The 13421-nt window shown below is 39.7% G+C and overlaps 1 protein-coding gene across 2 annotated transcripts in view; it reads right to left on the minus strand.

The window, feature by feature from the left end:
• The window catches only part of si:dkey-106n21.1 (solute carrier family 23 member 1), a 147745-nt gene that overhangs the window by 69428 nt on the left and 64896 nt on the right, over positions 1 to 13421 (minus strand). For both annotated transcript variants that reach the window (XM_057837445.1, XM_057837444.1), the window contains exons 3-4: positions 10805 to 10962; positions 6407 to 6587 (exon numbers count right to left, since the gene is read on the minus strand). In XM_057837445.1, the coding sequence (XP_057693428.1) occupies positions 6407 to 6587; positions 10805 to 10962 (339 nt within the window). The remainder of the gene's footprint in view (positions 1 to 6406; positions 6588 to 10804; positions 10963 to 13421) is intronic.

The following is a 13421-nucleotide window of genomic DNA, read 5'->3' on the forward strand; positions in this document are numbered from 1 at the left end:
TGCTGAGACTTGTACATTTATTCAGTCTATTTACATCACGAGTCAAATGACAATAATCTAATTATGATTAATGTAATTTACTCCACTTACAACGTGAGTCATTTCAATTATGAAATGTCATTATCCATTATAATAAAATTAAATCCAGATATAAGATGTCTCACTCCATTTATGAAACAGTTTATTCCAATTATAATATAATTACGTCCATATACAATGCAAAAAAACTTCAACTATGATGCAATTCAATACAATTATAATCTAGACCAGGGGTGTCAAACCGATTCAACAAAGGACCGCAGTGGGTGCTGGTTTTTGTTCCGACTGATCCAGCACAGACAGTTCAACCAAGGAGGTTTCTGGGAAAACAAGCAACACCTGACTGCAATCAACTGATTCCAATTGTAAGGGCCCAAATACACCAGATGCATGATCGTTGCGGTTCCGGTCCGGTTCAGTGTTGACTGCGTGCCACGCAGCACGTCAAAAACAGGCAAATCATACCGGCTGCGTACGGCTGCGGTCCGCCAACTCCGTTCCCTCGTGATCGCGCGCTATAATGCGCCATTTAAAACAACGAAAAACACACAGAGTCCATACTCATCAGAGAAGCAGAGAGAGAGCACATTTTTTCTTTGCATATTGATATTTTAGTTATGTCTGTCTCTTAATTCCAGATTGACTGCATCATGTTGAGATCAGGGCTCCGTGTGTGGGGGGTAGGGGGGCGGGGCCCTATTATGCCCTTGGTTGTGTCGGTGGGTTTATATATTTGTGCACATTTCAAATTTATGGCACATAACATCTCATAGAGCTGTTATAAACAACTTTTAAATAATCTGTAATATTTATAAAATGGATAGCGAATTATATACTACACGAACTAAAAAACTTGGAATTGGTGTCTCAACACTGCAGATTCCTGTGCCCAGTGCAAACTGTTGGTTTTTCTATGAAAAGTCAAGTAAAATGTAGGAGAGAAAGAACAACGTCTTGAATAGACCACCAGGTCGAAACTTGTGGGTGTCTCTTTATTGTCTTTCGTACTTTTCCCCCTCGACTCTGTATACAAACCGACATTGTGTGTGCACCTGGCACAAGAATTTCTGCAGTGGAACCACTTCCGGATACGCTGCTTTTTTTTTTTCCTGCTCAAAGTTGTCAGCACGTCGTGTGTTTGATATCATTGCCAGGAAAACACACATAATAGGACACCTTGCAGCTTCGCTTTTAATGCTGTCCTTATAATAACGATCTGCTGCATCGTATATCACTTTGTGACTTTCCACCTCCATGATGAAACGTTCTTCGTCCATGTTCGCTGGTGTTTAAACCGTGAATAAGCAACTGGGTTGTTACATCTAGGCCCAGCTCCGCCCATTTTGTCGGATGCGTGTCCGGCAAAAATAGAAAATAGCCTATACCATCAGGCGGGCTGCGGCATGCCGGAGATAGTCCGCGAGCAATCCGAAGCACTGACGCGGCTGGTATACGTTGAACAATAGGATATAATGGGAACGGATTGGCTCCGTCGCTATTTTTTACTGGAGTCGGACAGGAACCGCAACGATCATATATCTCGTGTATTTGGGCCCTAAGAAACCAGATTGGTGAAAATGTATTCATCTTGTTTGGTTGGAATGAAATCCAGCACCCACTGTGGCCCTTTGTGGATCAGTTTGACAGCCTTGATCTAGATTTTAGTTCAACTATAATACAATTTATTCCAATTGCAATACTGCCAGAGCAGGGCATACACGGCTGAACTCAAATGCACGAGATGAGAGTATTGCAATGTCCAACAAATGTTTAATTCACAAAAGGAAATGTAAAAACAGGATTCAAAGTACAACACAAAACAGGCAAAGGCAAAAACCTGTCTTCAAGGATGGTGGTGACGTAAAGGCCTACTGATTTCCAAAACGCTGAAAAAAGCACTGGCAAACTACAACAAAAATTAGAGGAGAATATAAGGACTCGGGCTAATGGCAAACAGGTTTAGGCACTCAGGTGTTTGGGGAAGGAAAGACAAAGCTGACTGAAGTGAACACAAAGCAACCCCCCCCCCCCAAAAAAAAAAAAAACAGGATGGGAAAGGACTAAATCAAAGCCGCAGACAGCGGCCTGTAACAAATACGTTCACAAATTAACTTGAAATAAATCACATTTTCTCCAATTATCATATGATTCACACCAGTTATTTTATACTATTAGAGTACAGTACACTCCGATTGTGCTGTGATACAAATCAGTCATATTACAACGCGATTACAATCCGATTAACAAATTTTCCACCATTCTTTCAAAAGATTCTGTCCCCTTATCACCCAATTGTTACTGGTGATGGGCAAAGAAGGCACAATCTGAAGTTGTTTTTGTAGAACATCAGCAGCATTTTGTCAGTACAGCGGGTTAGGGCGAATAAACTCAGGGTTCTGATTATTTTTGCACTATACTAAGAAACCAGGGCTTGGTGGGAAAATACATCTGAACAGGCCCAGATCTAGGTTTACCCACCAGAGTGGGCACTAAGAAATCTTGAAGAGGCACCCCCAATGCAGGCTTTTTTTTACCCTCTGCATTTCTCCGGGCTTGGGACCGGCGCAAGTAGGACACTGGCTTGTGTCCCGTTGAGGCTGCATTCATTTTTGGGGGGTTTATTTGTTTTTTGTTTTGTTTTTTTTCATTCATCTATCTACTTATTCTCGCAGTCGGCGTATTGTTACGATGACGTCATCTCGCATAGCAACGTGTCGCCATTTTGAGATGGGGGCACGCACAGGTAAACATCCGTAGACAAACGTTGTATGAAATTCATATATTTCAGCTGTGTTTTGCATGTTTTTTTTTCATAAAAACGTCTTAAACAGTACTTATTATTATCACGAGTCACTGCCAACAGACGCGAGGAGGTGATAGAACTTAAAATTAGCGTGTATTGATTGGCCTGCAAATCTGCCCATACAAAGTCGCAGCTGATAGCTGGATAAACAATCCAAAGGATTTGCCTGCAGTGGAGTTCAGAAACATTTACAACTACCTCATAAAGTCACCCGGTAAGTTGACCTTTATCAATTATGTGGAATATGTACTGTGTGGAACTAAGAAAACTGGTAGTATATACGATGATTATTTCTGCCATAACCGGTAATTCGCCTCCAAGCGTTATTTAGCCGTGAACACGTCACGGCAAAATAACCAATCGCCATCAGGCCAATAATATACCGATTGACCGATCAGAGCAGTTCACAGCAAAAGAAAAATAACGCTTACGGTTACGGTACTAATAACCACTGCCTTGTCTATTGAATCTTAGCAGCTAATTGGGGCAAAAAAAAATTGATTAAAGTTTACTCACCAGTAATAAAATGTCGGCTGGAAACATAAATGTGCCTGGATTTAGGTTCCCACTGGCGAGAATGTTCCACAGAACCGTCTTCTTTTACTGTTCCTCGATTGATTGCTTTCAGCCATTTGCTTGTCCTTTTCTTCTCACAAGGAAGAATGAAGAACTTCAAATGCGGCTCCGAACTCTTCCATGTGTTACAACCCGCAACACAGCAACTTTTAGTGATTCCGACGGAAAAAAAGACCGCAAATAAGACAAAAGTTCAACGCGTTTGTACTACAATGCACGACAGAGCAACTGCTTGTTACTCATGTTTTGCCCCCATTTCAATATGGCGACGCTTTGTTGTGGCTGGTGACGTCATTAATGCCCGGATGTCCGACTGCGAGAATGTGTGTGTGGAGGAGAGAAAGGAAGCGCGCGGATAACAAACGAGGTTGGAAAAACAGCTTGTTTTGATGATTGCTTGTTCGGCGTAGTTGCGGCCAACAGCAACCGTTAATCCTGCAATAAAAAAGTAGGTGAGACCAACTCTCCGTGGGTTCTCTATATCCATTGCGACGCTACAATAGATATTCCCGACATGTTGATTGGGTGGGCACGACTCACGTCTGCGTGGGCCGTGCCCCCCCCCCCCCCCCCCCCCCCATGCATCCGGCCCCGTCATCTGAATGGATTGATAAATTTAAAGGTGTTTTTTTACTCGCGCCTGCCACGCGCCCGCCACGTAATCCCTGTAGCGCATAGGTGTCAAACCAGTTCCACAAAGGGCCAAGCTGGCGCTGGATTTTGTTCCAACCAATATCGCGCAAACAGTTTGACCAAAGAATTTTCTGTTGAAACAAGCAGCACCTGACAAAGTTTAACTGATTACTCATGTAAGAGATCAGATTGGTCAAAAGGTGTCCTCTTCATTGGTTGGAAAGAAAACCTGCACCCACTTGGCCCTTTATGGAGTCTGTTTGACACCAGTGCTCTAGCGTAACTGTTAACCTCGCGCATGGCGCACATTGTTGTACAAGCACAAACATAAAGCAACGGGCGTTGGACTATCGGATCAGCACCAGAAAAGTAAAAACAGCAATCGCGATTGTTTACTGTTAGTAGCAAGCTTGGAGAAACAGTACTGCTGCCGCGGCGACGCACATGGACATGCACAGGTAGGGTTCGGCCAGAGTGTTTGACCCGAATCCTCTGTATTGAAAGAAAGAAAAATACTTTTTGGGGCAGTCTCGGTTAAAACGTCAGGGCTCTGTGAACTCATCAGGGCATTGGGTGCATGGAGCATGGACTACAGAAGTATTTTAAATTAACTCTAAAAATCTTGTGTAGTCTCTTTAAATAAACTAAACTTAACAAACTAAAATTGAAACAATTCCGATGTAATATGTTTCTATCAAAATAAAATTTGATGATTTCCCACTATAATGCACAAACAGTCACAAGTACTGTACAAGTGAAGCTGTTTAGTAGCTGGTTAGCTCAGTCGATAAGGCCTGGGTTCGTCCAGACCCATTATTTTTTTAGATATGAATAATTTTTTTGTTGTATATGTATTACATTAAAATGGTGTTCAGTTGTATTTTGTGAAGGAGTTGCCGAAGCGTATGCCAGTGAAAGGCACAGTCCGAGCTATGAATCATAACTAGAAATGAGGAGATTACCCGTTTCAAGGTATACCGTGGTATGAAAACGTCAAGGTTTTAAAACCGCAAAAATTTTCCGTCATACCGTCCCTAAGGTATTAGCTATTTTTTTATGTCCCAAAAATCCATGGAGAAATCCCTTACTTGCAGCTGTAAGGCTCAACCCGCCCCCACTGGTTGATGCTCAGTGTCAGTGAGTCAGCTGTGCTACATGATGGCTTTTCCCCCCATCGAAGAAAACGAAATCGCTGTTATGGGAATACTTTAGCTACAGAAAGGTTACAGACGGCGATGGCTTAGAGGAGGAGGGCTAACCCTCGCGTAAAATACGTTTGCGGAGGGTGGCTGCCGAGGAAACAATGCCTCCAATATGATTTCGCATTTACACAAAATTAAAGGTTAGTAAACATGTGTTTAGTGTGGCTAGCAATGGTAAAACGTGTGTGTGTGTATAATGTAAACATGATTATGTCATACACGCGTGCTTTTTATGGAAAATAGTTCAATTTTTGTTCTGAGTTAATAATGTTGAGCTGTGGCTGTGGGTTTAGGTTCACCTAAAGGACTTCATTTATTTTTATTTTATTTAAATAATAAACTAAATTTAATTAATTTATTAATTTTATTTTTTAAATGTATTTCTTTCTATACTTATGTTCCAATTTGCTAATATGTTTTGAAAAATAGAAATCCTGTTGAATGTTTTTTTTTTTTTTTTTTTTTTTAAACTAGATATCTCAAAGTAACATATTTTAGAGCTGTTATTGCCATACCGTGATACCGTGAAACATTGATATTTTGGTTTACGGTTATCATTCCGTCAGAATATCATACCGGCACAGACCTAATCTGAACACCTGTGTCCACTCGCCTTTCTCTCTGCCATCCACCCCATCAGCATCGCTAATCAAAACAACGCAACGCAGAGCATCGCGTGTTCAGAGAAGGCATTCCCTGCAAGAGTTACATAAATACAGTAAAAACCGAAAGAAAAAAAAGAAGAACAAGAAGAAGGGACATGAAGGGTACTTTCTGGCTGCATTCCAGTAAAAGCAGGAAGTTGGACTTTTCACACAACACGCTTAGACCCAGTTGTCTTATATTATGGTTTTATCACATTTTAAACTAAAATTTCAAAATGATTCATGCAATTGGTATTTTCAGGACACTGCGGTATTTTTAAACCATATTATGATTTATAACACAAATCATTACATGCAGTATTTCACTCTATTTAAGATGATCACAAGAATTGTAAAACCTTTAACTCCAATTTCAATAAACAGATTTGAACTCTCTTCCAAAGTCAAGCAGCCGCATCTAGCAACTCTGTGTCCTGAAGTGGTTCAAATGATGTCTGCATCAGTGTTTATGTTCAAGTGTGCCAGAGCTGTGAACATGTGGGACTTACTTCACGCATTCGCGACATCCAAACTTCATCGCCACTTTCCACCATCTGCAACGGGCTGGTGCCATTGTGAGCGGACAACATGGCGGGATCTTGCGGGGCAGGACACTGCCACTTGGGCAGTGCCAGGATGGCCAGGGTAGGAGTAATGAAGCTGAAGGTTCCACCCTGGAGGATTGGCAACCTGCAGGTCGAAGATGATATTTATGAGATGTTAGCCAATAGGAGGGCACATATAGATAGATGAACAGACATTCTAGTGTCTGGGCCCACTGCCATGTTTTTCAGTGAGATGAAAGCTTAGGTTTTGGAGTGCTTGGGTAGCTTGTAATATTGGTGACAAATAAAGTATTTTTTCCTCTTTCATATAGGCCATCAAAAACCAGACACTGTACATCAAAATGTCTCCAGCTGCCTTCTGAGGTGATGATCACCACTTGAGCCTCACTGTTCACAACGCTATATGTTGAAAGAAACTGTTGCAGTAGTGCTAATGTGTGCACAGTGCACACATCTGATTCCGGGAAAGGGACAATGCGCATCAGCTCTCTTCCTGTCAGGAAAAGTATAGCAATTCCAACTTAGCTCCTAACACAGAGATTGTACACGCAAAAAAAAGTATCGTAATACAAAACATTTTCAATATCGGTATAAAACTCCTAAGCTTTTGAACATACCCACAATTCCCAACCATAAATTGTTGAATTGTGTACGCTTCACCCTGCCTAATCACATCTCCTTTTGATCTACCTCACTTCCTATTTCTCCTCGGTAATCAGGCCCCCCACATGGTGTTCACACGTAAACATAATTAGCTAATGATGTTCATAGATAGAATAGGCATGTAACAATATATTTCTCTTTGCTGTTTGTTCTTCTCCTCTTCTGTCTGCTTCTTTCCTTTCCGTCGCTGCATAACATCTTCCTGCTCTCTACTTTCTCCTAATAAACAAAACATAATGAACACCCAAAATGGAAGTATATCAAACACCAACGTGATACATTAAAATGGTTAAGACCATAAAAACACTCAGATTACTATTCTCCGTGTCTAAAATTTAAATGACAATTCTCTTCACTAAATGATGCAGTCGCTGTGGTTGAAGGGAAACTGGAATTTTATAGACTCGAAGGGAAATAAATTAATTTTTACATTCATTAAGAAGTCAATAATTTAAATATCCTCATAAATGAAGATCATATTAAGAGTGTCTGAAAATATATGAAACATATCTTTCCAACTGTGATATGTTGAAGTCAATCTGCAGTTCCATGTACTGTACTAAACTAATATATTGGATTTTGTTGTTTTTGCCACTCTCAATTGTTATCATCTTGTTTCAACTGAATAATTTAATTTCTCATCTCTAATAAAAAGTTATTTCTTTGCTGCATTCAGGTCATGTGTTAAGTTGGTCTGCAAAGCTTGAATTTGCGTGCGTATTCTGAGGGAAGAATTTCATTTAAAAAGAAAATAATAATAATTATAATAATAATAATAAATTAAATATGTTCATTAGGATGCTTTTCTCAGCTTAATTAAACAGTTTGTTTCAGAGAGTTTCAGAGAGAACCAGTAATTGGATTAATTTGCAGGTGTAAAAAGTAGAAACCTGAAAAAAAAGGGCAAATAAAATGTGTTAAACAGTGATCCCTCGCTACTTTGCGACTTTTTTTTTTTTTTTTCAATTAAAAAATAGATAATTAAAAACAGATAAGCTGTCCTGATCCGATCATGTAGTCTCCCTCGCCCTCCTGCTGCTTTTCTTGGTCTGGCAGTGCACTGGCGTTGCATATTAAAGTTAACGATGATTGACAGATGTTAAGGTTTGATCTTGCCAGAGATGCTTGGAAGCCCAAACTTCAAAGCGCCCCATGCGTCAATCATCGTTTAACTCAGGGGTCGGGAACCCTTTTGGCTGAAAGAGCCATGAACACCGCATATTTTTAAATGTAATTCCGTGAGAGGTCTTTTACTTTAAAAGTGTTGAAGACGTTGGGTTTAATCGTGCGCTTGGAAGCCGAAACTTCAAAGCGCCGCATAAGTCAGTCGTCGTTTAACTTGTTAAATAGTTCCTGTGGCAACTCATTGTGTGTAAGTGAGCAGCTTGAGTGGATTTGAGTGGACTTACTAAATGAAGCACTTAACTCATTTGCTTCCAGAAACGTATAAATACGTTGTATTTTTAAATTCTTCATTGTCCCAAAAACGTATTTATATGTCTTTTGCATTTTTTTTTTTTTACAAGAAGAATCTTTAGCTTGCGATCTATCTGAGAAACAAAAAACAATGCTCCCAACCCATTTTAAAGCAATAAAACTGGCCACTGGGGGGCAGTAGCACATTTTGTAAATTCTACAGCAATGAAAGGCCAGGCGGCATGGTCGGAGCGCTAGCGGCAGTATGCCAGGCGGCGGAGAACCGAACAAAACAACCGAGAGGATGCCTGGAATGCCAGGCGCTGGACGACGCAGCAAAAAGACTGAGACCACCGTGCAGCGGCCTTGCCAAGCAGACCCCGCAGAGATTAAAAAATAATCCATTTTTGTGAGACAGACAACGATGAGGGAAAAGTTTACACGGCAGTCATCTCGGTGACAACAGGCGTCATCTCTCAGTAGTCATGTGTAAACAAAGTGTTACTATGCTATCAAAAGCTCTATTTGTCTTTTTCATGATGATATTTTGTAAAAGGAAAACATTATTCAGATGTTTGGGGTGTAACTAATGCAAAAAATAGATGTGTTAAAGTCAAAGTTATGTTTGAAATGTATGCGCTTACAAAAAGCTCATTTTCTCCGTTTTTTTCATCCTAAATTGGAACATTGCTCAAACTAAGCTGTTTTCTAATGCTGATTTCTAAAGAATGGAAAAAGATATGAACTTACTTTTTCTGCTGAAAGAAGAGAGTCTAATCTTTCTTTTGGTGGGTTCCATGTTTATGTAGCAATAGAACAGAATTTTCTGTGGGCCTTGCAAAATCAGTCAAAATCCAGAAAAACAGCCGGGAGCGAAGGGCCTTGCTCTGATGAAAATGGCTGGGAGTGAATGAGTTAATAAAGACATGCATTTTTTCTACTTTATTCTAATTTGGTTGGACAGTAACATGTTTAAAACTTATCATAAATACTTCTGAAGTGCTTAAAACCCTTCATTAAAATTATAAAACATACATAAGTTTTCATGTTGTTTTTATTATACTTTGTGGAAAAAAATGAAAAAAACGTCTTATATATATCGATTTCTGATGCTAAATTTGAATAAATACATTGAACACACAATTTTTTTTGGGGGGGGGGTGCGATTTAACGTTTTTTTCACTTATCACGGCAGGTTATGGTCCCCATTAACCGCGAAAAACGAGGATCACTGTATTCTGATTAACGTTTTCATTTCGAGGGGTGAAATATAGAAAAAAAATTGCATGTTTCCTGACGATTTTCTTATTTTTTGTTTTACTTCATACCAGGTCATGTGTTTGGCCCTTTTGCAAATGTGGAAAGGATGCAAACCAAATAAAGATTAAATGTGACTAAAGTGTTTACTGATTCCGCATTTATGTTGAGTTTTGGCTTCTGGCGACCTGCGTGGGCCGGTATCTCAGACAAAAGCCTCCCTTATTTGCTCAGGAGGTCATACCGACTCCATTGTGTGCCATATGTGGGAGGCAGCAGTTCGCTCATAAAGATGGATGCATCACCATCATCATCTCTTCACTCCCCCGCAGCTGTGCTTAACTGCTCTCAGGATTTCTACAGATATGTATAGGCACTAAGCTGCGCACACAATGAACATCTTATTTAGAGCATTGATCAGCTGTACAGGAGACAGGGAGCTGACATGCTTGATTTAGAACGTTTGAAGTTTATGAAAGCATGTGTGTGTCTACTGGAACATTGCCATATAGTGATGCTGCTCACTTTGGTGTACTTAAGAGTTGGAGCCCTGAAATTCCATTTAATTCCTGCACTTGACAGCGACAGACATCAAATCCATTTTTCACGCATTGAATGACATGATATGTCCACCCAATTTCATCCTGAGAGGTGAAACTTGTGTCATGGGCCAATATGTAAGCCAATCCACTTAAACTAGACACTTAAGCCAAAACTTTTAAACTGGATTCACAGCTGTCCTTCTTGTGCAAGCATATTTTTTCATCCCTGCAAAGGTATTTGAAATTTAGAGTTGGCTAAGTTATGAAATTCCCCCTTTCAAATTTAAAGACAATCAAGATCAGAAAATATGAGAAAATTACCGAAGAAGCCAAGAGGCGTTTTCCTTTGTAAAAAATGTTCTCAGCACCCATCATTACAGTATTCAAGATATTCAGTTAAAAGAACTCCAATTTGTACCTTTAAAGTAAATGGTAAACATATGGTAGGGGATTCTTTTTTTACCTGACACCAATCCCTGTCTGAAGTAGTGTGCTCAGACCAGAAACGAAGAAGATGGTGCAGATTAGTTGGCTTTTGGCCACGTTGTTGTCACCGATACAAAGCGGCTCGGCCAAGATGAGCGGGATGGCAATAATGCCGCCAAACGCCAGGACGTAATGCTGCGAAAAATCAAACACAAACACAGCAAGAAACATCACAAAGCTTTCAAGACTCTTTATCATTAAAATAACATTTTATCAGCATTGCTTTCCGCAAGTTATGGTATTTGGCCATTAAGTCCTTTGCGATTAGAGAACGTGTCTTAGTTATCATGCCTTTCTTTTCATTCAACAGGCTACTCATTGAATTACTATGGAGTGTGGTTGATACAGATCATTAGCTCCTACATTGGTGTTCTTTTCTTTATTAGATCCTATTTTAATTCAAGGTCAGATAAAATCTCAGCTCTAAAGTAGGGGCCTTGAATCTCGGGCGCCACACCGTCTGTGTGGAGTTTGGGTTTAATTCAAGTACTCCTCCTACATTCCCAAAACAAGCATTTTAGCTTCATAAGACTTTATTTTGCCCATATTTATGAGTGTGACTGGTTATGCTCATCTGTATATGTGCCTTGTGATTAGCCGATGAACAGTCCAGGGTGTCTACCCAGCGTCATTCTGTGTTATGCACAATTGAATACAGAACAGTGTCGAGACAAAAGTAAATAAAGTAATTAAGCAAGATTAAAATTAAGAAATTAGAAAAAAAAAAAAACATGATATTTTCTTTACACATTGTACACTGCTCCAAATATCATGCAAACTGATTTTAAAAAAATACATTACATTTTCTTTACACATTGTATACTGTTCCAAATATCATGCAAATTGATCTATGATAAATCCAAGTTTACTTGCTCTTATGTTATGAAATTTCCCAGTAATAATCTTTGCAACAATTTAAGTATGTCAAAGCAGAGTCAAGACCAGACTGAGATGAGACTCTAAAATAGTGATCTCAAGACCGATCTTTTGTGTGATAATGGTAGTTGTGTCATTGATGTCTTGATGGGAAACATCAGCATGAATATATAAGCGGTTTGGCAGTGAGAAAGGTGTCTCTCCTTTCTGGAAAACTGGCAGATAAGAATATTAAATTGATAAATTTCTTTTCACAGTGATCAACACACTGAAAACATCTCCCAGGTGTTTCATTCCAAGTAGCCTTCTTTGTGTTCTTTTTGTATAGCTACACAATGTTCCAAGCTGATTAAGTGCAGGTTTTTGAAAAGAGAGGCCAAACTGTTATCATCCGTCAAAGCAGAAGCCAGTTCTTTACATCATAACAAGCTGAAATCTTCTGATGCTGTCAATGCTCTGTGTTCACACCATGCAAAAATTACAGGACAATCGAACACATATCATCTCACGCTGAGACACTGGTTCCGCTTCAAAATCCTGCCTTTGAAATCCTATTTGTTTAACCTTCTAAATCAGGGGTATCCAAACTTTTTGCAAAGGGGGCCAGAATCGGTGTGGTAAAAATGTGGGGGGCCAACCTTGGCTGACATCCTTTACGTAGAACAATATATTTATGCAAATTTTAGCAAGCCATTGTGTCTCACATTTGCTTTATTATTATTTTTTTTTAATTAATAATTTCCACAAAATCTTGCAACTAGCCTTTGTGGCGTTCTCTTTCATCTCTTGGGCTCTTGCGAAATACTGCTGCTGTAAAATTAAACTAGCTTTAAGTTGCTTCAGTTTCTCGCTACGTACAGTATCTTCCCTGTAATCTTGTCGTACATGTCAGCTTGTGTTGTTTAGTAATATCGCCTCACATCGAACTCTTTAAAAACAGCGACTGTCTCTTTGCAAATAAGGCAGACACAGTTTTTGCGTATTTTAGTGAAGAAATAGTCCAATTTCCACCTATCCTTGAAGCGTCGGCTGTCACAGTCAACTTTCGTTTTTTTGTTGTTGATTGTCACCATTTTAGAAAATTGGGAGTAAAGGGTCACGCGGGGTAATGTTGCTTAGAGTGCTGCTGCCTTTTAGTAGGTAAATGAGGAGCAACATTTAGTGTGTAAGCTACTTAATATGCTGGTAGCAGTACTGCTGACCAATTTATTAGGTCTGTGTGCGGGCCAGACATTATTGACTTTATGACACAGGCTGGGGGCCGGATGAAATTTGACCACGGGCCGCATTTGGTCCCCGGGCCGCACTTTGGACATGTCTGTTCTAAATAATTTTTCCCAATAAGAAAAAAAGAAATTGTTCTTGAGCTCTGTTCTGAATCTGTTTTAAATGCTAAAATAGGTCATTATAAAAAAAAAACGTTATATTAAAATTATTATAACTTATATTCAAATGCCTTCTTCAAACTGAAATGGCAGGCATAGACATCATCATAACTGACGGGTCAACTCGGCCGTGCACTGTGCAAGTCCTCCAAGCAGGGGGCCGCCCACATCAAGAGGAGCTATTCACAAACGCGCACGCAGCGAACTAACAGTGGATTTCGGTTCAAAAAGTACAAAAGCTGTACCGCATACAAACAGGAAGGATTGTCTCAGGAGTGATTTGTTTGAAGATTCAAGGTAATTATTATATTTTTTGTACCATGCATGCATTTT

The sequence above is a fragment of the Corythoichthys intestinalis genome, chromosome 5 (genome assembly GCF_030265065.1).
Source record: "Corythoichthys intestinalis isolate RoL2023-P3 chromosome 5, ASM3026506v1, whole genome shotgun sequence".
In the NCBI taxonomy this organism is placed as follows: Eukaryota; Metazoa; Chordata; class Actinopteri; order Syngnathiformes; family Syngnathidae; genus Corythoichthys; species Corythoichthys intestinalis.